The sequence below is a fragment of the Coenobita brevimanus genome, chromosome 95 (genome assembly GCF_032717465.1).
Source record: "Coenobita brevimanus isolate Jiangsu-jjx chromosome 95, ASM3271746v2, whole genome shotgun sequence".
Lineage (NCBI taxonomy): Eukaryota > Metazoa > Arthropoda > Malacostraca > Decapoda > Coenobitidae > Coenobita > Coenobita brevimanus.
In genome coordinates, this window is record NC_137048.1 from 28,188,168 (window position 1) to 28,211,864 (window position 23,697).

The following is a 23,697-nucleotide window of genomic DNA, read 5'->3' on the forward strand; positions in this document are numbered from 1 at the left end:
CCACATACCACAGTAAACTCGTGTCCTCATCATAAACACACTGACACCATTTGATTATAATTCTTTCCTTTTGAGACCTGAATTAAGAAACAAAACTCCCATTTAATATCTCCTTACCCTCCTTGACCACAGAAATGAGACTACTTTACATTATACAGTAAGTGTTAGACAATACGGTAATTACACCCTATGCCAATACAAAGAAGAGAGACTTCCTGTTCCTAGCTGAACACACACACACACACACACACACACACACACACACACACACACACACACTCACTCACTCACTCACACACACACACACACACCCCACAAGCCCTTTTTACAGCATCCTAGAAAACAAGGGGAGCATTCTGTTCCAGCCCAAAACCGCACTTTCTTCATTATTACAACATGTAGAGAATATGTGGGCAGCATTTTTAATCCTGACCCATATGCCATCCTCCTCACAGCACTCAGTGTATACATGAGTGGTGTTTTTATTCCCTTATCCATCCATCCATCATCCAATCTTAGGTTGCTCCACAGAGGAGCATAGGAACCCAGGGCTAGGCAAGTTGGTCCTGACATTTGAGGTGAGAGTGACCAGCCTCTCTCATCCACGAGTGGCATTATGTGAGCAATAAACCCCAACCACCCCCTAAATATAAACCTGCACTGGCTCAATCCAACTGGAGCACCTTAATTATCCACTAAACCATCAGATGCCATAACTTGGTTACATGGTTACCATCCAGCATAGTAAATGGTTTCCTAGTGTACAGGAAACTATTTGGCTTGTCACTCAGTGTAGAGTCACCCATATTCCCTTCTTCCTGGGTATTATATACTTAAGAATGTCTTTAAAAAAATTATGAGCAGAAAATATAACAGAATTTAATTTTAAATACTAAAACGTTTTCACAATTACTCCCTATAAAGGTGGATGATGGATGAGTATTGAGTAAGACGGAGAATTGTGAAGAATAAAGAGAGGTGACTAATGATTATCTATCTATCTATAGCCCGACGCCCTAATCCCACAAAGGGTGGCCGCAGACAAAATGCCTCCAAGTCGCTCTGTCACCTACCATTTGACTACCCTCCCCCCAACTCACCCCCCCCTCCCTCATATACCTCTCAACTCCATCCCTCCACCTCATCCTCGGTCTGCCCCTCCCTCTCCCTCCCTCCACCTCACCTACATACACCCTTTTAGTCAGTCTTTCATTCTCCATTCTGTCCACATGTCCAAACCACCTCAGTGTATTTCTCCTAATCTTCTCAACAACATCCACATCCACCCCACAACATTCCTTCACTTCTTCATTCGTCAACCTGTCCCTCCATGACACTCCACATGCTCCTCTCAAGTAATGATTAGGGGTAAGATTATAATAGAAGACATGGGCATAAAATATCACAAGAACTTTAGTAAAGATAAAACATCAATTATAGCACTAAGTATTAACAGTTTCAGAGAGCACTAAGAAAAAGGCTCCAACAACTTGGTTAGGCTGGCAAAAAAAAAAAAAAAAAAAAAAAAAAAAAAAAAGGCAGAGTTAAAAAACTAAAATAACAAAGTAAAGTGGGCTGCAGTAAATACCTAATAACACAATACTGTATACCAGAAATACTAAATACATAATCTGTCTGGCAGCATAAATGTATGGGTGGCTTTGATGGTATCCCTGAATGTAATGATTACCTAAAGACACAACACAAATACAAAAAAAAGTAAAACTACTAAAAATGTAATAAATACCTAAAAGACCACATAATTACAAAAAATACTAAAATTACACACATATCTTGCAGCATGATGGTTGTAGGTGGTTTGGTGGTACCCATTAATGTAATAAATATCTAAAGACACAACATAACTAAAAAACAATAAAAATAAAAATGCAATAAATACTTAAAATGCTGCATGAAAAAACAAAACACACACACACTAAAATTACAAAACATACCTTGCAGCAGATGGGTGTGGGTGGGTTTGGTGGTGCCCCCGTGTATGTGGTGATGGCGTCTCCCAATACGAGCTCCCCACCAAGTGCTCCCTCAGGGGCATACCTCCAGGACCTCCTCAAGACCCTCCCCTACACTGCCTCGAACAACAACAGGGGAGTCACCATTTATGAACTGCCTGATTCGGGACATCAGTATAGGGTAAGTGGACAAATAAACCTGGTATAACTAGGGTTGACCTATTACCTTGATTTACCACATCATAATCCAATACCTTACTTGATGTAACTTGATCTAATCTAAATGGATCTCTCAGAAAAATCAAACATAATACATAACTACAGGATGTAAAAGTCAAGAAATCATTACTTTAAATTTAATTTAGCAAAGGCCCAACCTGATTTGGCATCCAGGTCCCTCATGACTTCTAGCACCCTGACCCTCAACTTGATACTCTTCAACAGGGGTCTGAGTCAGCATCTCTTTTGGCTGGTTCATCTGAGGATTCACGTTGGTCTATAGCTTCTGAGCCGACCCGACCCTCTCCACCCATGACCTCTCAGAGTGATAGTGGACAGAGGGCACGGTGGGGGGACAGAGGTGTGGGTGTTGGGCATCTGTGGGCACCCGGAGAGAACACAGCACCAGGAAGCCGTGGGGGTGACAAACTGCCTCCAGCCTGGGCAGAGAAAGAGGAGGAGAGTGTGTTACCTGGGGCACCATACTCAAAGCCAGAGCAGAGGTAAAACTTTTATATTTCTTGCATAAATGTGATTTGGATATATGAAGAACCTGAGCTTTGACAGCTGCGTAGTGGTGTATGGTTATTAATGAGCAGAGATACATTTATCACCCATGCATAGATGTGATCTTGATATGTCGAGAGACTGAGGTATAATAGATGTGTACTGTAAACAGGTGTACCATGTATCAATGGGGAAAGAATATGAATGACAGGCCTTCTTGATAAATATGGGACTAGGTGCTGAGAGAATCTTGAGACTGAGGTTCTAGCTTGGGGGGGGGGGAGGTGATGCCAGGCACAATAAACCTTGCCTGGCAACAGCTGTTTTGTTGCTGTTAAATACTGAACCGATACCACCATTTAGTGTCAGTACGGTACACAATTAAAGTCTATGGTAATGGTGCAAATTATTTCAAGTTATGCCCTCTGATAATCTGTGATCTTGCATTTGGCCTTTCAAGGTCACTCAAGGTAAAAGGTCATGATGTCAAGTAAAGGCCTGTATGGGACTTCCTATATCTTCAAAATAATAAATAGCTATCTGCAACCGGTTTTGAGTTATAGTCTGAATATCTGTGGCCTTGAGTTTGAGCTTTCAAAGTCACATCTGGTCAAAGGTCATAGTACCAATTAAAAACCTTTATGGGACTTCCTATACACTGATAAAAGTAAATATCTTTCTATCTTCAACCAGTTTTGAGTTATAGCCTCCTAAAATCCATGACCTACAGTTTGACCTTTAAAGGTCACTCAAGGTCAAAGGTGTTGGTGCCAAATGAAAGCCCATATTATGAGTTCCGGTATATTCATAATAGTAAATAACTCTATCTTCAAATGGTTTTAAGTTATAGCTCTCTGAAAATCTGTGACCTTGATTTTGACCTTTCAAGGTCACTCGAGTACCTCCAAAATTTAATTTTCTTTGGGAACCAGAGCCCACATATCCAAAAAGCTTCATGTAATTTCATTCAGCCATTTTTCTGTAATGTTGCTAACAAACACAAACAAAGCACCTCGACCAAAAACAAGACTTTGCGAGACTCTGCCTGGGTGAGGTAAAAATGGGTTTCTGTCTGGTACACCCTGCCCTAAGCTCACAGAAAAACACAACCTGTATTCATTATCTCAGGTTAAAGTGCTAAATACTGCTACAAGTTCTTGACAACATATAATCTTCACTAAACAAAATATCAAGTGTTCAGGCCAGCACATCATGCTTCACACCAAAACTAAGTTATATCATATATTCCACAAACTCTGGCTAAAATGATGATACAGCAAAATAACTTTCTTTAATGCCTATACAATATTTATAATTCTGATTCATGTATATGTAATGTCCTTACAAAACGACACATCTTGTGCACTACTTGGGGCACAATACTAACAAACAATGCAGAAGTACAAATTACACTTCACACAGTTTGATGAAACATAATAATGTATAAATCCCACTACTAGATCTACTTCGTTAGCCCTTTACCACATAGTGCAACAAATTTTATTGCAAATCGCAAATAAAAACAAAAATTTGGCCCCATGACCTTCATGAGAATAAACTGACAGGTAAAGGGCAATCCACTCACTAACATCCCTGCAATAGCCCTCTCAGAAAATTCATGTGGTACAGGGTTAAGAAACAAGAAAAAAAAAAAATTAACATAGTGTAAAAAACTCTTCTTGTCTACATCGCCACGGTTCTTATGTACCAATCAAGATAATTCCTTGTAACCACTAAGGACAGTACAGTCCCTTGTTGACTAATAAAGGTGTTACAGATCCTTTTACACTGATAAAAAAGAGGTGTAACAGTTTCTTGAATACCAAGGAGGATGTTACAGTTCCTTGTACACCAATGAAGGTGTTACAGTTCCATGTACAAGTACACTGAAAAGGTGTTACTATTCTATCTATCTATTGCCGGACACCTTAATCCCATAAGGGATGGCCACAAACAAATTGCCTCCATGTCACCCTGTCTCCCACCATTTCATTGCCCTGCTCCCATCTCACCCTCTCTCATAAAACTCTCCACTCCATCCCTCCACCTCATCCTTGGCTTCCCCCTCCCTCTCCCCCTCTCCACCTCACTCACACTCTTCTCATCAGTCTCTCACTCTCTATCCTCTCTGCTATTCCATGCATACTTATCTCTAATACAGGTGTCAAGAGTTTCTTGTAAACCAATGAATAAGTTACAGTTACTTGTACACTGATGAAGATGTTAGTTATTTGTATACTAATATACACGTTATGGTTGTTTCTGTACCAATAACAATGCTAAAGTTCCTTTCCTGTACCATTGATGCCACAGAACATATGCTCGTGGAGGAGGGATACACCGAATAGACCCTGAGGAGGTGGCAGAGAGGGAAAGGCGTAAGAAGCAAGCAGAGGAGACCCAACGTATCATTAGGCAGCAGGTGAGACAGTTATTATGTTTGTCTTTACTGCGCAGCACAACCACAATTGGAGGTCTATCTATCTATCTATCTATTGCCAGACGCCTCAATCCCGTTTGGGGTGGCCACAAACAAAACGCCTCCACGTCGCCCTGTCCCCCGTCATTTCACTGCCCCACTCCCAACTCACACCCCCCTCTCTCATATACCTCTCCACCCCATCCCTCCATCTCATCCTCGGCCTCCCCCTCCCTCTTCCCCCCTCCACCTCACTCACATACACTCTCTTCGTCAGTCTTTCACCCTCCATCCTCTCCACATGGCCAAACCACCTCAGTGTGTTCCTCATAACGCTTCCTATCACATCCACATCCACACCACAACGCTCCTTTATATCCTCATTCGTCAGCCTGTCTCTCCATGTGACTCCACAAGTTCCTCTTAAATAACTCATTTCCACTGCTCTCACTCTTGACTTGTGTCTTTCCAACAACATCCAAGCTTCACTTCCATAGGTTAGAGGTGGTATCACAATACTCTCATGTAGTAACTTTTTCACTTCCATGCTCACTTCCCTGTTTCTTATCACTGCTTTCAAAGAACCTGCAACCTTTCTTCCCTGCTGTACCCCTTCAAGCACTTCACCTTCCAAACCTCCATCCTTACTCATCACACTACCCAAGTACTTAAACATACTCACATTTTCCAATTCCTCACCATCCAACCTCGCTGTACATTCACTGACTTCACCTCTTTCAAAGACCATCACTTTACTCTTCCATACATTCACCTTTAGATTCCATTTCTTACACACTCTCAAAAACTCATCCACCAAGCCTTGCAGCTCCCCTTCATCTTCACTCAACACCACAGTATCATCTGCAAACAACAGAACAGGGAGTTTCCAAACACTATCCTCTCTCACCAGGGCCACTCCAATATCCACTACCCTACCTTGTACCTCTTTTATTACCCTATCCATGTACAGATTGAACAACCACGGAGACATGACACATCCCTGTTTCAACCCAACCTTCAATGAGAAAAATTCACTTAGTTCACCATCCACATGCACTGCAGCCTTAGCACCATCATACATACTCTTCACAGCATTCAACAACTTCCCATCTACTCCACATATTCTTAATACTTTCCACAATCCTTGTCTATCCACCCTGTCATATGCTTTCTCCAAATCCATGAAAGCCACATACAACTTCTTTCCCTTCTCTAGAAACTTTTCCACTAAAGATCTAAGAATGAATATCTGATCTACACAACCTCTTCCCTTCCTAAAGCCTCCCTGTTCTTCTCCAACTAATTCCTCTGTTCTTAATCTAACTCTGTCAATAAGTATCCAACCATACACTTTTCCTATTATACTAAGAAGACAAATGCCCCTATGATTACCACACACTTCTTTTTCCCTTTTCCCTTTGTACAAGGGAATAATTATGCCTGACTTCCAATCCTCCGGGACTCTACCTTCCTCCCAGGCCAATCTACACATGTTCCACATCCATTCTACTACAATCTCTCCCCCATGCTTCAGCATTTCACCACACACTCCATCAATTCCTGGGGCTTTCCCCAATTTAACTTTCTTCATTGCTTCCACAACTTCTATCCTACTGATTTCTTCCTGTCTTCTCACCTCCCTCCTTCTCCCAGCCATTCCCCAGCCACTTATACTCGAATTACTTCCATCCTGTATGTTCAACAATTCCTTAAAGTGTTCTCTCTATCTGCTCACTTTTTCTCCCTTCTCCACTAGTAATCTACCATTTTTATCTTTCACTCCCCTGCTAACCTCACTTCCACCCTGTCTTACTCTCTTCACCTCTTTCCAAAACATTTTCTTACAGTCCCTCCACTTTACACTCAAATTCCTTCCAAATTCCTCATCCACTCTCTTCTTACTCTCTCTTACTAATCTTTTCACCTCTCTCTTTCTTCTACATATAACTCTCTCTTCCGCCTCTCAACTTCTTCCACGCCCCTATTTCTCATCAATTCATTGTATGCTTTCTTCTTTTGTGCCACAGCCTGTCTCACCTCTTCAGTCCACCATGCTGTTCCTTGCACCCCCCCTCCGTCTTCTCTTCCTCCCACACACCACATCACATGCTGCACATATTTCTTCTGTAAATATCCTGCACACACCTTCCACATCCCCCATCTGCTCCAATTCATATTTGCCCAATCGTTCCTCCACTTCTCCCTTATACTCTGCCTTTTTCGGGTCACTTTTGGTTATTTTCGCATGGACAGTATTAAAAAAAAACTCATTGTACCGCAGGGACTAATTTTATGTAAGTCGTGAAGTAAAGCAGGGAACTTTTATAATTTTTTTAGGTGTAATATCTTGAAAGAAATAAAACATTAAAATGTATAACGGACATTTTATAGTCGTCCTCTTATCACAGCTGGAGGAGAAGAAGAGGCAGAAGGCAGTGGAGGAGGAGAGGGAGAGAAGGGAGGCTGCCATGTGGGAGGAAAGAGTGAGGGAGCAGCAAGAGAAGGAAGCAAGGGAGTACCAGGAGGAGATCAGGAAGAAGAAGGAGAAGGAGGTAAGAAACGGGAGGAAGAAAGCATACATAATTATACTGTTTGATACACAGTAACAGTAATATGATAATGATGGTAAAAATAATGAAAACTATGGTAATAATGATAATGATTAACACCGTAACAATATCCTTCTGATTCATCAGGAGGCAGAGGAGAGGCGACAAAGGCAGCTTCAGTCTGCCATCAAAGAAGCAGCGGAAAAAGCTAAGAAGGATAAGACTGTCAGCAAATATGGACATGTTCGCTCCTTATCCTCGGTGAGACTAGGCCCACTTCCATAGGGGTTGCCTTTTCACTTCTATTTCAGCTTACTTGAATACATTTGGTGGTGAGGTTTTGAAATGCAAGAACCTTTAACAGAATCATTACTGTACTAGAATGACTACCATGGAATCCTTGTTGAGCTCCATACCTCCCCAGTGAAGCTTACCATGCTGGGGTTCTTTTAACAGGGAGGGACAAAAGTGCCTGAGGAAGTGATCTGATTCTCTGCTTTTGTTTATAATGATGTACACCCTCAGAGGACCAGAGTGAAACCTGTGCCTTAGAGAGGGGAAAAATTACCAATCTTCATTATCCTGCATTTACCTTAGAAGGTAAATCAGGGTCAAAAGCTCACCTACTATTTCACTATGGCTACTCCACACTTTGAGCACATCTGTTATTTCCACTTTGATGCATCGTAACAAAAAATTCATATCAAGCTTCTATCAGCTTACACTTAGGTGGGAAAGAAGTCTGGATGATGATGATGATGATGATGATGATGATGACGATGATATAATCCAACTTTACAGAGCACCTCCTTACCTGAAGTGAGAGAGGAAGGAGCTGACGAGCGACTGACCACCATAGATACTTCAACCATTCCTCGATCTGCCTCCACTCCTCGCTCCACCAACTCCCCTCGTTCTAACACCACTCCCCGAGCCTGCACCACTCCACGCTCACACGTCTCCCAGCGCCAACAGCAGAGGAGGGAGTCACAGAATGATAGAGACGACTCCAAAACTCCAGGGCCTGAAAAGAGAGAAACGCAGAAGTCAAGAGAGGAGAAGTCAGATTCACATCCACCTCAGAAGGTAATGAATAAATAAATAAATAAATAAATAAATGAATATATAAATAAAATTAAATAATAATAATGTTAATAATAATCCATCCATCCATCCATCATCCAATCCTACATTGCCCCATGAGGAGTGTAGAAGCCCAGGGCTAGGCAAGTTGGTTCTGACATTTAAGATGAGAGTGACCAGCCTCACTCATCCCTGAGTGGCATTACATGAGCAACAGACCCCAACCACCCCTTGGATATAAATCTCCACTGGCTCAATCCGATTGGAGCATCCTAATTACAGTACCTACTACACCACCACGCGACAAAATTTGGTTATATGGTTACCACCCAGCATAGTACTGTAAATGGTTTCCTGGTGAACAGGAAACCATTTGGCCTGTCACTCGGTGTAGAGTCATCCACAGGCAGAAGGAAGAGGAAAGTCATCCACAGGCAGAAGGAAGAGGAAAGAATGAAGGAAAGAAAGACAGAAGAGGATGGAAGGAAAGTGGGATGGAGAAGAGGATAGGGCAGACACACAAGAGCAGCACTACATCGAGTGAGTGGATGGTGAGCGCCCCTATCTACCACTAATAATAATAATAATAATAATAATAATGTAATGATAATAATAATAAGAAAATGGTGTGCTATATTATATGCTGTGGTGTTTTGAATCTTGCATTTTTTTTCCCCGATACAAGGTAGTCCATAAAATGCACTCCACTAGAAACTAACCCAGCAGTACCTTATGTGTTGTAGGAACGTTTCAGTCTGCTGGTGTGGGTCTGAGTGTGGCAGTGAAGGCAGGATACATATTGATAAAGCTGACTGGGCTGTCCCCACAGCACATGAGAAACTGCTCAACAGGGTGGAAGAGGAGTATAATAAATAGACCTCCCCATACTCTTAGAATCCCATTCTTTTTCTTTTTATTCTGCACTCTTTTCATTTTAGATGGAAGGCAGATCTTAACCAGCCCAGTTATGACACAAAAATATTTTAATGATGATGATGAAAATCATGATAATGATGATGATGAAAATGATGATGATATTTAAACAAGTATGTACTCTATATATAGGTAATCTGAAGGCATCTACATATTTTCTCGTCAGACTGGAGGTGATGGTGATGAGCGAGTCAAGCTATTACAAAGCCTCGGTCTCACCCCAGAAGTCATACTAGCTTCCTCTGGCCTCCTAGATCGAGCCACTCTACTTACTCTCCTTCATGCTGTCTCAGGTAGATGCATTTTCTATTATTTTATTATATTTTATTTTTCTGTTTACTGTGTGTGTGTGTGTGTGTGTGCGCGCGCGTGCATGCATGCGTGCGTGCGTGTGTGTGTGTGCATGCGTGCGTCCATGTGTGTGTGTTTATAACTTGGTCAGGTTGAACACCGTGTTTCCTCCTCCCTTTCCTATTAACATCTTGGAGGCTTTCCATTGGAGCAATATAGATTTAAGCAACTTTGGTTGCATTCTCTGTAAACAGACCTACAGAGAAAATGGAGATTTGTGGCATGAGTAACAAATGTGGGATTCAGTTCTAAATGAAACTTTCATACTTGTCATCTGAAACAATACAGCATGTTCATAGAGGAATGCTTGACTAAAAGCTATCAAATAACTCTTAATAATTCAGACAGTGTATACAAGAAAACAATTCTAACTGCTATCTACACTACATAGTAATGTTTGAGAGATTGTAAAAAATCTTAATACAGATATGGATGATGTGGAAAATGATGATGGTGAAGTTAAAGTTGAAGCAAGAGATAATGAGCATAACAGAAAATGACTAACCTGGAGAATTATATACTGTATATGTAAGTGCATATGTATGTATAGTATACCTCTGTATGTTATGTATGCATGTATGCCATTGTTTGGGGGTCCTGAAGGGCACAGGGTCAAAGAATATCACCATGTCACTCTGCCCCTACCTAATGCTAAACACACATGCGTAGGCAGTAGGTGTGGAAGGCTTTTTTGATGTGTAAAATCAGAAATGTATATGAAAATTTGTGTTGAGTGGCTGTGTTTGTATATTGTAAGCAGGTGCAAATGTGGAGTGGCTGTGTGTATGATGAAATCTGTACTGGAGTACCTGTGTCTGTGTAAGGTGTGCATAAAGAAATCTGCATTGGACAGGCTGTGTGAATGTTAAAATTTGTATCTGAGTGGCTATGTGTATGTAGAAATCCATACTGGAGCACTCCTGTGTATGTAAGGTGTTTATGTAGAAATCTGTGTCAAATCATAATGAATAAATGACCAATTATATTTCATCTCCCTCTTCCTAACAACAGGTCAGCACCTGACTCCTGGTGGCTATGACCACCCAGGCTCATATATCACCAACCGCATCATCACACCCACCAAGTACCGTGGCCCGCCATCCAGAGAGTGTGGCATCCAGTGTGACACCCCGCAGCTCGAAAGGTTAGTAAGAATGGTACTCATAGCTCACACTACTTATATTCGGCATCTCTGAAGTATCACTAATATTAGTCCTCTCAGTAATGTTCCTATAATCATATTAAGCCCCTTTCAGTCCAGTTTATAAAATACACTAAATCAAACAGCTGATGGCATCCCTGTATGATCCTCAGAGGGAAGAAGGAGCCTCGTCGTCGGTCCAGCAGGAGAAGCACGGCCTCTCTGCCCCGGGACAGTGGCCACAGCAGTGATGCCCGTCCACCATGGGGACACAACCAGAGTGACAGACCCTACAGAAAGCAGTCGGAGAAGGACCCATACTCTAACAGGAGGATTAGACGACGTACTGCAAGGTACAGTACTTAAGTAATGCAGGGAGACAGAATATGAGCCAATGTTTAATGGTTTATGGAAAGACTCAGAAAATAATGTTCTGGCACTTTCAGTCATGCTTTTACATCCATCAACATCAAACACTGACCGTATGAACTGTCTTCCTATCTGCACCACACTAGTACTTACAAGTAAACCAGAGAAACTGAACTGTTTGTAGGGTTCAACGTCACTTAGGTTATTAATTATGGCTAAAGCTATACGACTATACTCAAGTAAGGGAGACCTCTGCCTGACAAAAGGTTAAGAAATATGTTTTTAAAAATAAATTATGCATCATTAAAAAAAAAAAAAAAAAAAAAGGTTATGGAGGATGTACAAAAATACATTCTGAAGTTGAAAATTCCAAGAAAATACCTACAACACACAAGCAGTGCTGTCATAGGACACTTTACAGGATCCTACCTTGTGTGTGTTCACAGGTCGCTAAGCAGGTGTGAACGAGAGACACCCACGGAAGAGAGTGATCAGCCTCATCCACAGAGACGACGACGGAAGACCTGGGACAAATCACGTCAGGAGTCACTATCATCTGACATTTCCAGGTACATTTCGTATGTGTTCAGCTCTGGTTCACAGACTTAAAAGTCCATTCCCTAAAGCCCAACAACCTCCCTAAGTGCCACACACTTTCATGTCACCTCCATCCATACTGAATACATGCTAGGGATGGCACATTCAGGAATGACATATACAGTAATATTAAAGAGGGTGTTTCTTTCATCAATCTTCTTTGCTTCCTTCCTCCTGTCCTGCTATTCTGCCATCCCCCAGTCACTGCTCTTTTCATCAACCCTTAGCTGTTTCTCCTACCTTCCCACACTTCTGGGTTTCTCCATATTTCTCCACATGTCTCACTTTATCCATCCCTCACTCCTTACACTCTCTTTTGCATCCTTCCTTTCTATCTTCTTTAAGTCTTCATACTTCTTTGTATATTTCTATTCCTATCATAGGCATATGGGCTGGGGTGGCAGGGGGGGGGGTTGTCACCCCCCTGGATTCAGCCAGAAATGAAAGAAATTTGGGCAAGTGGTCACAATCCATACTTGATACTAAATTTTGCTTGAACACAGTATACGATCTGGGCAATGCATTTTAATACAATTGCATATACCATACATGACATAAACAAGAAAATAGACGGGTTAAGGGGATATAGGCAGATGGGGATATATAGTGTGCCACACTATGGTGCACATCAGGACCTGCTCAAAGCAGAAAAAGCAATATTCACCAACTTTGTCAAGTACAGTCATACACACCAGTCAGACTCAGACGCATAGCCAACTGCAGCCAGTGTTGGGGAGACTTCGTACAAAAATGATCTACATCACGTGCTGCCAGTGTTTAACAGGACCACAAGAATCCTGGCAACCATTCCTGCGATGTCTTGTTCAGCAGAACACAGTTTCAGTGTGCTCCAACGTTTGAAAACATATCTGAGGAGCACAATGGATCAAGCACATCTGACCAGTGTAGCCATACTGAATACAGAGTGACATTATACAAATTTGTCCTTTGGCAAGACTCTGGACCACATGGTGGATATATTTGCCTCTAAGTATTTCTTCTAGAGATGCCAATACTCAAGAGATTAGAGCACAGACTAGCTGCAAACCATTCCATGTATTTTTGCTGCCTTCCATAAATTGCCAATACTCAAGAGATTAGAGCACAGACTAGCTGCAAACCATTCCATGTATTTTTGCTGCCTTCCATAAATAGTTCTGTCTTGCAATACTGTACTGGATTTTCAACTACCAGTGAATTTATGAAATTTAGGATTACTGAACTCAATATTTTCTTATGCAATTGCATGTCCTATGTCTCAATATGACAATAAAAAGATGTAGATCTCGGGTGAAAACAATGTTTTTCTGTCTGCAGAGGTATTGCTATTTTTTTTATTTCTGTGTGCTTTTTGTTGTGGGTTTTGGCACAGTTCTGTTGGCTGTGTGTTGTCTTGTGTGTTTTTTGCTAGTACAGTACTCTACAGCTGACATGGGCTCTTGAACAAGTTTTGATGTTATACGGTTTGGTTGATGATGTAGTCACGTGGATGACAGTTTGGAAAATTATTGGTCAAAATCTCAGCCTCCCCAAACTCAACAGCTCCCTTACGCCTATGATTCCCATCACTATCGAGATAAGTGAGAGTCAGTGTGAATGCCATGTTAACCTGTATGGACAGGTATCTAGATCTCAGGTCATATGACCATGTGCAAAGAAGGTTCCTTAGTACCTCTTTCTCATCAGTTATTTTGATTCTATAATTATGTGACATGCCTGACAGTATAACTGTTGAGCACTCATGCTGGAGTGACTGCCTTGACTTACACACAGTGATTCCAATCTCCTATAGGTGACTGGAATATCATATAAGGTATCTAGCTATAAAAAAAATAAAAAAAATGGTATAGCAGATTCTGAATAATCCTTCTTCTCCTGCCTGATTTTCTCATTCTATCATCTCTCCAACTGTCAATTTATCAATCTAGCTACCTATTTGTCTACCTACTGTATCTCTGTCTAGCTATCAACCTGTTTAACAGTTTACCATCTGTGATATCTCTGTCTGTCTGTCTGTATGTCTCTCTACATATATATTAATCTGTATCTATTCAACTAAATACATCAGTGTCTATCCATTTTTTAATCTATCTATCTATCTATCTATTGCCAGACGACATAATCCCGTAAGGGGTGGCCATTTGACTATGAGTTATTTGTTTTACGGGGAGGGGCATTAACCCTCCACCAACCCACTTGTTGACACGTAGGGAGCACGTATGGTTTGGTTATATGATTACCACCCAGCGTTGTAAATGGTTTCTTGGCTTACAGGAAACCATTTGGTTTGTCACTCAATGTAAAGCCACCTGTAAAGGAAGGAAAAGCAGTAAGAAGTGACAGGAAAGATGGGAGAAATAGGAAGAGAGGAGGGCAGGCACAGAAAAAGAATGATAAAGGCTATGGAAGAAGTAGGCAGCACTACATCAAGTGAGTGGATGATGGTCGCCACCACCTACCACTAATTCTTGAATCCATCTGTCTATTTATCCATTTATGTTAACATGTCTAGATCTATGCATTTATCAGTCTGTCAATCTATCATTCAATTATGTTTGAAAAATTACACAGGTCACTTACTTCTCATGTCCTCCATCAGATCACCATCTCCACGTGACAGGCGGCGCAGCAGCAGGGTATCTCTGTCCTCCAAGCAGTGGCCGCCCATCAAGCCAGCCCTCACTCCCGCACTACACAGGCCCTACACGCCAGAGCACAACCAAGTAAGGGAGAGTCAGATAAGGTTAAATCATATTTGGGTGGGTTGGGTTTGAATAGATCTCGTTAGTTTTTACCCAATAGTTGGTAAAAAAAATAAATTTTTAGGAATGCAAATAGTGTTCTACAGTGATAATGCAGTTATGGATTACAACGTGGTAAACGAAGAAGTATTTGTGAGACTGGTTTCTTACTGTACAGCATAAAGTTGAACAGTAACTAGTATTGTATACGCCTCATATCAGTACAGTATACAGTGGTCCCTTGCATTTAGCATGTTTCGAGTTAGTGATTTTCACGTTTAGCAACTGGTTAGAAAAGGTACCAATCCCGCGCATTTAGCGTTTAGCGATGTGGGGCTTGAAATGCCTTGCCCGTCAGCCACCAGACCGTCATTGTTATCAATGTCGTGAGCGTCTGGTGACCTTGGGGGCTTTTTTTCTCTTACACTGATGAGCACTTGGGGTTTTTCGCTGGTGAGTAGTTGTACAACCATACAGTACTGTATCTGTACAATGTACTGCTAATACACTGTGTCATTTTCAGCATTTAAAGAAGGAAATCGGGGCTCAAAAGGGTGACTTGGAGGATGAGCACAGACTAACTGATATTAGTACACTTCGCATTTAGCAATTTCACAATTAGCGACGGTTTCACCAGACTAATTAAATCGCTAAATGCGAGGGACCACTGTACCATTATCTAATAAACCAAGATTATATTGCAAGCTCAGTATGTTCTTAGGTAACTGAAAACTCCTAATCCTATAAAATCCTTACTACCCACAATCAATATTATCTGCAATAAAGGAGCTATGATACATGATTGCAAGTCTTCACACAATGGAAATTAAAATACAGTGTATATATTTTCTCCTCCAGCCTACCTCCCTACCAGTGGATCAAGCTGGAGAGGGTGAGGGTGATGCTGAGGGTGAGGGTGATGCTGAGGGTGAGGGTGTGAGGGAGGAGGGTGAGGGGGAGGAGGACAAGGAGGGCCACCAACCGGAGGCTCCCCTGATTCGCTCTAATTCACCCCCAGTACCAGCGCTTATTAGGAGGATGACTGGTGAGACGAACTGGTTATCTCCTGTACATATTACAGTACTGTATGTTAATTTCTCTGTCTGATCATGCTGTCAATTTCTCTCTCTCTCTCTCTTATACATACATATATATATTAATCTCAACAAATAAACTTCCAAGCAATTCTGTTCCTCCACCTCTCTTCCTCTATACATTATAATGATTGTCTCCCGGTTCAGGGATGTCTTGTACATGTGTTCTATCTACCATCAGTCAATTTTTTAAATTATTTATGTGGCCACTGACACCAGACTACCATGAATATGGATCTCCTCACTGAGATGAGGATAATTATGATGGTGATATAACTTCTCCCACAATCCTTCTAAAACACCAATATTCTGCAGGGGAGCTGACCTTCAATATCCTCAGGTATATTCCACCTAGACCTTCAGAAAGTCAAAGTATTCCTCAGATGCCATATAAAGTAATTCCTCTATCATCTTCTAAATCTAATATTCCTCATATGCCTTCTAAAACAAACTGTTCCGCAGGGGAGTCTACCTTCAACATACCAGAGTTTCCACCAGATGTCCAGCCACCTAGCCCTCCCACCCTACATGCCAGTAGAAATCAGAACCACACCACTACCCCAACCCTGCCTGAGCTGCCCCATCCCCCCACCCGCCCTGCCTCCAGGGTGCCCTCCCCCAGAACACTGTCTCCTGCAGTACTAGGGGAGAAGGTCAGGAATAAGGACTCACCAACACCCATAGCAGGTAAAGATTACCTTTACTGTCATTATTACCATTTCCAGCAATGCTGTCTTTATAATTACCACCGTCATTTTCATTGCTTTCATCATTATCATCTATCACTGAGCAGAGCAATGTCTCCTGCTGTGTGTTTGGGGGAGGGGGGATAAGGAACCAATGATACCCTTGCAATTTAATGTTGATCTTACTGACAGAGTACAGAGACTGCAAGTGGATTGCATGGAAGTGTGTAAGTGCCCATGATAAGCAGGAGTGTGAGGCTTTGGTATGGCATGAGTTTGAAAAGTCAAGAGTGAGAGAACTGGAAATGGGACTGCTTAAGTATGTATGTGTAATGGGGTGTATAAAAGTCTGCATTGCCTAGAGGCAAAGCAGGGATCCTCGCTTTGGCTCAGTGGTAACGTGCACGCGTATGAAGCACGAGGGCCTGAGACTGAATCTCGGCCAGCTCAGTGTGATTAATTTGTTATATTTCAGTCCGGTTATTACATTGGTGGCAGTGGTGGGATATGTGAGGCAAGGCCTTGAGGGCAATGATATTGTTGTTGACAGCCTTACATCCCAGGGATGAGCTGTCTGGTGTGGTCTGCAGTGCCCCCATTGGTGGCCTCCAATGAGCTACACAACCACGTGTTTGAAACTAACCAACTTAATCACCAGAGGGAGAAAAGTGTGACGTAATGGGGTGTATAAAAGCCCGTACTGCCTAAAGGCACAGTGAGGATCCTCTCTTTGGCTCAATGGTAACGTGCGTGCGAATGAAGCGCGAGGACCTGAGGTCAAATCTCATCCAGGACACTGTGACTAATTTGTTAAGTTTCAGTCTGGTTATTACATATGCACTAAAAAATACATACATTACAAAGGATAGGATATATAAGTGATCTGTACAGATATGAACTATGGAAGTTTCTTAAGTAAGTACTGTATACTTAGCTATATGGCATCGTTATACAGAAATAACAGATATGAGTATGGCAGTAATAGGAATATATGGGTAAGCTAAAGGCTTGAGGAGGTGTGGAAAGCCACAAAGAATGTGGATGAGTATGGTAAAAGAATGTGTAAGAAAGCAAGGTATGGAATATGGGGATGCTAAAAACAGTGCGAAAGCAAAAATTTATTAAAAATATTAACTACACTCTTTCATGCTCATCTGGGCTAAAATTGCCATTTACCCATCATGAAATCTGAGCTGCAATATTAGAGTAATATTAGAACATGATGCTAATCAAAATGAAGTGCTACCATATGTAAAGGATCCTCAGCTGTGGTAGTCATATTCTGCCACTGAGATGCATGAATTGACTGTTGCCAAATAATAATAAACTACTGTAAAATACCAGGTAACAATAATCTGGACTAGGATAAAGTGAAAAGAGTCTACTAATAATTATCATTCCAAGTCACTCATCTTGCATTTCCAGGAGGAGCAGGAAGTAAGCTGGAGAGTGGAAGGACCAGCAAAAACAGTCGACCCCCCTCCCCAGGTTCACGACCCCCCACTCCACGCCGCCTGCCCCCCATGACCCCCTGCAGGAGTGAGGAGCTGCCTTCCCCCATCCACGCCTCCCCACCCCTCCACTCCACCTCTCCCACCCCTTGCCCCTCCTCCCCGCCTGTCCCTGCCCTTGCCAAGCGACTTTCTGCCACCTCCAGGACCAGTCTGCCACCTCAGCCAACCAGTGAGTCATTATGCACACTAAACAGAACCACAATTAGCAATACTGTATTCACACACTGTTTTTTTTTTTTTATAAGGCTGTATGCCTTATTAAGTCATTTACTTCTGCCTCTGTCTATCTACGCTGGTCTATCTGTCTAAGGAATATACACTGTCTACATCCATCTGTCTATATCTATCTATCTATATTTAATGGCTATACAGTATCTATCTAGCTATCAATATAAAGAATGCAGAACTCAGGCATGTGTAACAATATTGTATAGGTCACAGGGTAAAGATATACAGTATAATAATACTTGTGGTTGCATGCAAGTGTTACCATACCTGATAACTCCCCATCTAGTGTGTACTTACATGTACTGTCTCTGATAATGATAACAATGATGCATACTGTGTGTATTTCAGATGACGAGCCCCAGATGCCCCCTGTAGAGACCCCTGGCTCCCCCCCTCTCCAACACACCCCACCCTCCTCCACTACATCGCCTCCCTCGGCTGCCACATCTGGTAACTCGCTCACTTTGTCTTTTTAACCAATAGCCCCTTCACTACCAGGTGCGTCACTAACACTGTCTGGTGGCAGCAGGAATAAAACAAATGTTACTGTACTAAAGGGGTTAATGGAAGCTGTTTCTAAGCTTCGGCTGCGATCTTTTGTGGTTTCACACTAAAATCAAAGTTTTCATCCCAAGGTGATAAATGTTTTCAATTTCGATTAAATGTCGATTTCACTGTGCCCATACTTGTCTGGCAGGCAAAGAATACTAACCATATGATCAGGAAAAAATAAGCTGGTAATAACATGTACTGAGCAACAACATACTGCTTATGCAGGTGACAAAAATCTCACATGTGAAACACTGTTTCTCATTACTGGTTTGTCCCAAAAGAATGTTTTTGTAAAATTTTCTTAGTTAACTACAGTATATAAAAGTAAAATGCACTCCAATTATCTAAGGGGTCTCAATTAAACTAACAAAGAAAATACTGACTCTTAACTCAAAAGCTAAATTTCCTGTAGAGAACAATGAATAAAAATTACTGTAGTAAGATTCATAGTAGAGTAGATTATCCACTTACTTGCTTTTTATTCTGAGTGTTTTTGGTTCAGGTGTGTGTTCACGACCAGGCAGCTCCACATCAGGACAGGATGATGATGCCCGGACAGTCAGTGTGACATCTTCTGGGTATGAGTCTGCCAGGCGGTTTTCAGGGGAGCCTAGGTCTCTGTCTGAGCCTCTGGTCACGCCTGACAAGTGGGTCATACTAAAGAGTCTATCATCACTACGCCAGGTGGGTGATTGGTATGATTATCCCTTACTGTATTTCTGTGAGGGGTAATTTATAAGCTAATAGGTCTCCTATGAAAACACAGTATAACTGTCGGGCATTTGCCAGAATTAAATGTAAAATGTCCTGACATAAGGTTCTGAGGGACTATATAATTCTGATCAGTGTCTAGCTGTGTTTTTATCACAGAAACTGACAGGTACAATTAATATGCACAATATCCACATAAACCCTGCTATATCCCTGCTTCAGTTTTATCATAGAGGCTATCTGGTAATATAAACATAAAAATTTCCAATCAGATCCTAATCTATTCCTATTGTACATATTTATCATCAAAGTTGGTGGATAAAATATGCAGTCTGCACTAAAATCTTGGTCTTGTGGTACTTCATATTATCACAGATGCTGATGGATAACATTAACATGCCAAGTCTCAAGTGGAATCCTAATCTATTCCCACTTCAACTTTATCATGGAAACTGAAGTGAGAAAAATCTCCATAGTTACTGTATGCCAATCTACTCATACTCTAGCCCTTTTGTAAATGCTGATTTAGTCTTTACACGGAAGCCGCTACATAATATTTCTGTAATATACACAGTCCCTACTAAACTCCTAGTAGCCGTGTATATTTTTTCCTGACCAGAACCTGTGGAGGCGTCACCAAGAACTGTCACACCACCCTGATGCAGACCCGCCCTCCTGACAATCAGCCACCGCCCCGGGGATGCCAGTCAGCTTCCTGTCCTCCCACCCTCCCCTAGAACCCCTGGGCCCTCTCCCACTCACACCCACTCAGCTCTATCCAGTCACTCCACCCTTCCAGACACACACGCAATTCATCCCTATCGTGACTCCTCCCTTCACTCAACCTGGCGATTCTTCGCCAGTTGAGGAGTATGCCTACCCAGTGCCACTCATTAACTCTGCAGCTCATCAGGATTCACCTCTGTCTGTGGATAATACTGACGACTGCCCATCCTCACAGGACACTCCTTCCTCCCATGATCAGAATACCTCTTCAGACTGCCCTCCCATACACACCTCCCCCAGTACCTCCGAGCTTGAAGACACCTCCCCAGATAAGAATGTCTCACTGGTTACAACCCCTCCTCAGCAACCCACACAACCCAAGGAAACAGCTCCCTCCACACGGCAGTCATCCCCACAGCTATCTCCTCGTCAGATCCCAAGCCCTGAGGAATCTCCTCTAGCGATATCAACTAAACTTCAGATCTCCACCCACCACCTCTCACCCAACTTGTCCCTCTCTCATCCTACATCCCCTAGACTCAACACACCTCAGCTTCCTCCTCTATATCTTGAAACTCCCCAGCCTGAGACATTTTTATCCAGATCAGTCTCCACAACATCTATCAAGGGTCCTCAAGCTTGCCCTGCCAACTGAAATACCCCACATCTGCCTTCCTGTTCACTCCTACCTCACATCATCACAACTTCCTCCCTACTCAAATGGCTAAGAAAACTATAAATGAAGTCTCCGGAGTGGCAAATCCTTCTTCTGAGCAAGGACTTTGAAATACTTAATATCTCTATGTTGTGACAATAATGGATAGTTCAGGTTATGAAGGAAGCATCATATATACAGTGTTAATGTTCCTGTTAAAAGGGACCAAGGAGTACTGTGTCACTCCTGGCTGGCATTTATAACTATAGATGACCTAATTCTTAAAACTGAGCTGCAGAAGTGAAAGGTAAGGTCCGCAATATTTGACACTCATATTATCTACAGTATATGACATGGGAAGAGAAAGTGTTTGCCCCTCTACCTTGTTACTGACTATTTTTCAGTAATGTGGTAAGCAGGCTAACACTATTGTATTCTCAAAGATTTTTCAAATTGGTCCATACAAAATTTGGGACTTTCCTATACACGCAGTTCTCAGGTCTAAGGATATGGCCAGAAATGGAACTACTGTACCAAGGTCGTGAATTGTAGCAGAAACTGGGATATTCTCAGTACATATGGTGCCACTAATTAAAAAGGCCAAATTAGGTAAGAGGAATTTTGTATTAATCTGTACAGTACACAACATACAATGACCTGCACATCATACTGTAAAGTTGATAGTGAGTAGAATAGGCAGACTGATGGAACGCCTTGGAAGGTGGGAGTCGGGAACACCAGAATATTGGATGCACAAACTTATGAACAACTCTTGCTATACATGAGATTTATATTTGCTGGAAGGACAAGGAAAGGAGAGTGCAGCAGTATTTTCCTATATGTTTTGTTCTTCCTGAACAAAGGTCTTAGTTACAAGTGGGAGTTTATCTTGAGTTTGTGTGAATCTGGACTCAGATTTTCAGATCATGCAGCACCCTGTGAGTAGTAATGCTACCGCCAGGGTTGCTAATCCTACATATATATAGAGAGATTTTCATTATTTAGTTATTGACTGTATAAGTCCATTCTGTAAAATAAATTAGTACATCATGCGAATTAGCTCAGTCTGTCTAGGAAAACAGATTAATATGTCATGGAAGTTGTTCAGTCTTGAAAAATTATTTAGTCTATGTTGGAAAATAACTCACTTGCTTAGTACAAACTATTCAATCTGCCTCAAAAAAATATTTCACTCTGTTAGGGAAACACAGTGCTTCAAAGCAGCAGAATAACATATTTTTATTTAGCAGTGATCTTTAAACCAGATATCTCTCTAAATATGCATTTCCAACTTAGTATACCTCTGCCACCTCTCATTCTATAACTGTGCCAGATACATATTATTTGTCCCAACATCTGCCTGAAAGCAACAGTACACTGTAAGATCAAAAATATGCTACATATGCAGCCTTACTTATAATTTATACAAATTTTGTTATCATACAACATCAAAACTAGACAGAAAGTAAATGCTCTCCGTACATCGATCTGTAACTAAACAGCTTTTATTAGCTGGGCACATTTCTGATAGTTCTCTTACTTTGGGTTTCCATACGCCTGTTTCTTGATCCTATCCAATTCTAATACTTTTGCAATTTCAGTTCCCATTTCTTGATTCTACCTAATATTTATGTGGTTTCCTTTAACTGTTTCAGAATCCAAACCCAACCCACTTACTAATACGAAATAGGGTTAGGGTTGTTGATGATAATAAAACTTGCCTTACATGTGAATCAGGCAGATAACGAGAGGTCAGGCTTGAGGTAGTATCATAACAAGCTGAATAAATATCAACTGATGGTAACAAGAACAAAATGAATAAGATAGTAATGGAAACCGATCTTCATATTTTGATGTCAAATGTCTAACAGTAAACAGTATAGGCCAGGGAACATCACGAAGCAAATTAAGTTTCATAAGGGTATGTTCTAGGCGGTCTGTTCTTCAGTCATTGCTGCTCATGAAGATAAGAAAATCATTTTATTTAAACAGACGAGAAAATTGAAATGGGTTAAATGAAACAATGCCTACCTGCTTAGCAGTGAAAATGGGAATGTTCAGAATGTGGTCTACTGAAACAAGTGTCTTTCTGCAGTGTTTACCTCCACCTACATTACCAGTCAGTGCATCAGCATAAAGTACAGTATATCCAATTTTGACCCCTGTGTGAAGAGGCCCTCAGCCTGTGTGACCCGACACCCATCCCCCCTGGCGCTAGATGGAATACATATCAGAGTCTATTTTTATATGATATACAATAAATTACCTGAGGAATATGTGATTTTATTCAACCCTATACTCGGTCCACTTTAACTTTGTCTAAAACTGCCATCTCTCTATCTTGAATGCTGAGCTGTCACAAGAATTTAACAACTGAATATGATGCTAGTCATGAAGAAGAACGATGAAAATGATGTAGGGCCACATTACAGTCTTATTCTGCCACTGAACTACATGAGAGAATGAAAAGGACTGAAATCTTTGCTAACATCAAGGTGGGCAAACAACAGGATGGTTCATAAACAGCACTTCAGTAGAAACTCATATGGCGATATCTTACGAGTCTTGGGGGTGGTTCAGCCTGCTGGTGTGGATGTGGCTGTGGGAGAGGGGAATAAATGTTGCATGATAGACATGCAAAATGCTAAA

At 41.6% G+C, this 23,697-nt stretch overlaps 1 protein-coding gene across 1 annotated transcript in view; it reads left to right on the plus strand.

The window, feature by feature from the left end:
• The window catches only part of LOC145413266 (uncharacterized), a 47,397-nt gene extending 25,333 nt beyond the window's left edge, over positions 1-22,064 (plus strand). The window contains exons 5-23 of the mRNA XM_080282995.1: positions 1,963-2,154; positions 2,418-2,695; positions 5,013-5,121; positions 7,527-7,670; positions 7,815-7,928; positions 8,469-8,753; positions 9,850-9,976; positions 11,046-11,182; positions 11,356-11,528; positions 11,991-12,113; positions 14,741-14,864; positions 15,837-15,927; positions 16,439-16,663; positions 16,855-16,952; positions 17,213-17,330; positions 18,088-18,345; positions 18,753-18,854; positions 19,459-19,640; positions 20,287-22,064. Of these exons, the coding sequence (XP_080139121.1) occupies positions 1,963-2,154; positions 2,418-2,695; positions 5,013-5,121; positions 7,527-7,670; positions 7,815-7,928; positions 8,469-8,753; positions 9,850-9,976; positions 11,046-11,182; positions 11,356-11,528; positions 11,991-12,113; positions 14,741-14,864; positions 15,837-15,927; positions 16,439-16,663; positions 16,855-16,952; positions 17,213-17,330; positions 18,088-18,345; positions 18,753-18,854; positions 19,459-19,640; positions 20,287-20,346 (2,940 nt within the window). The 3' untranslated portion in view covers positions 20,347-22,064. The remainder of the gene's footprint in view (positions 1-1,962; positions 2,155-2,417; positions 2,696-5,012; positions 5,122-7,526; positions 7,671-7,814; positions 7,929-8,468; positions 8,754-9,849; positions 9,977-11,045; positions 11,183-11,355; positions 11,529-11,990; positions 12,114-14,740; positions 14,865-15,836; positions 15,928-16,438; positions 16,664-16,854; positions 16,953-17,212; positions 17,331-18,087; positions 18,346-18,752; positions 18,855-19,458; positions 19,641-20,286) is intronic.
• The last annotated feature ends 1,633 nt before the right edge of the window (positions 22,065-23,697 follow it).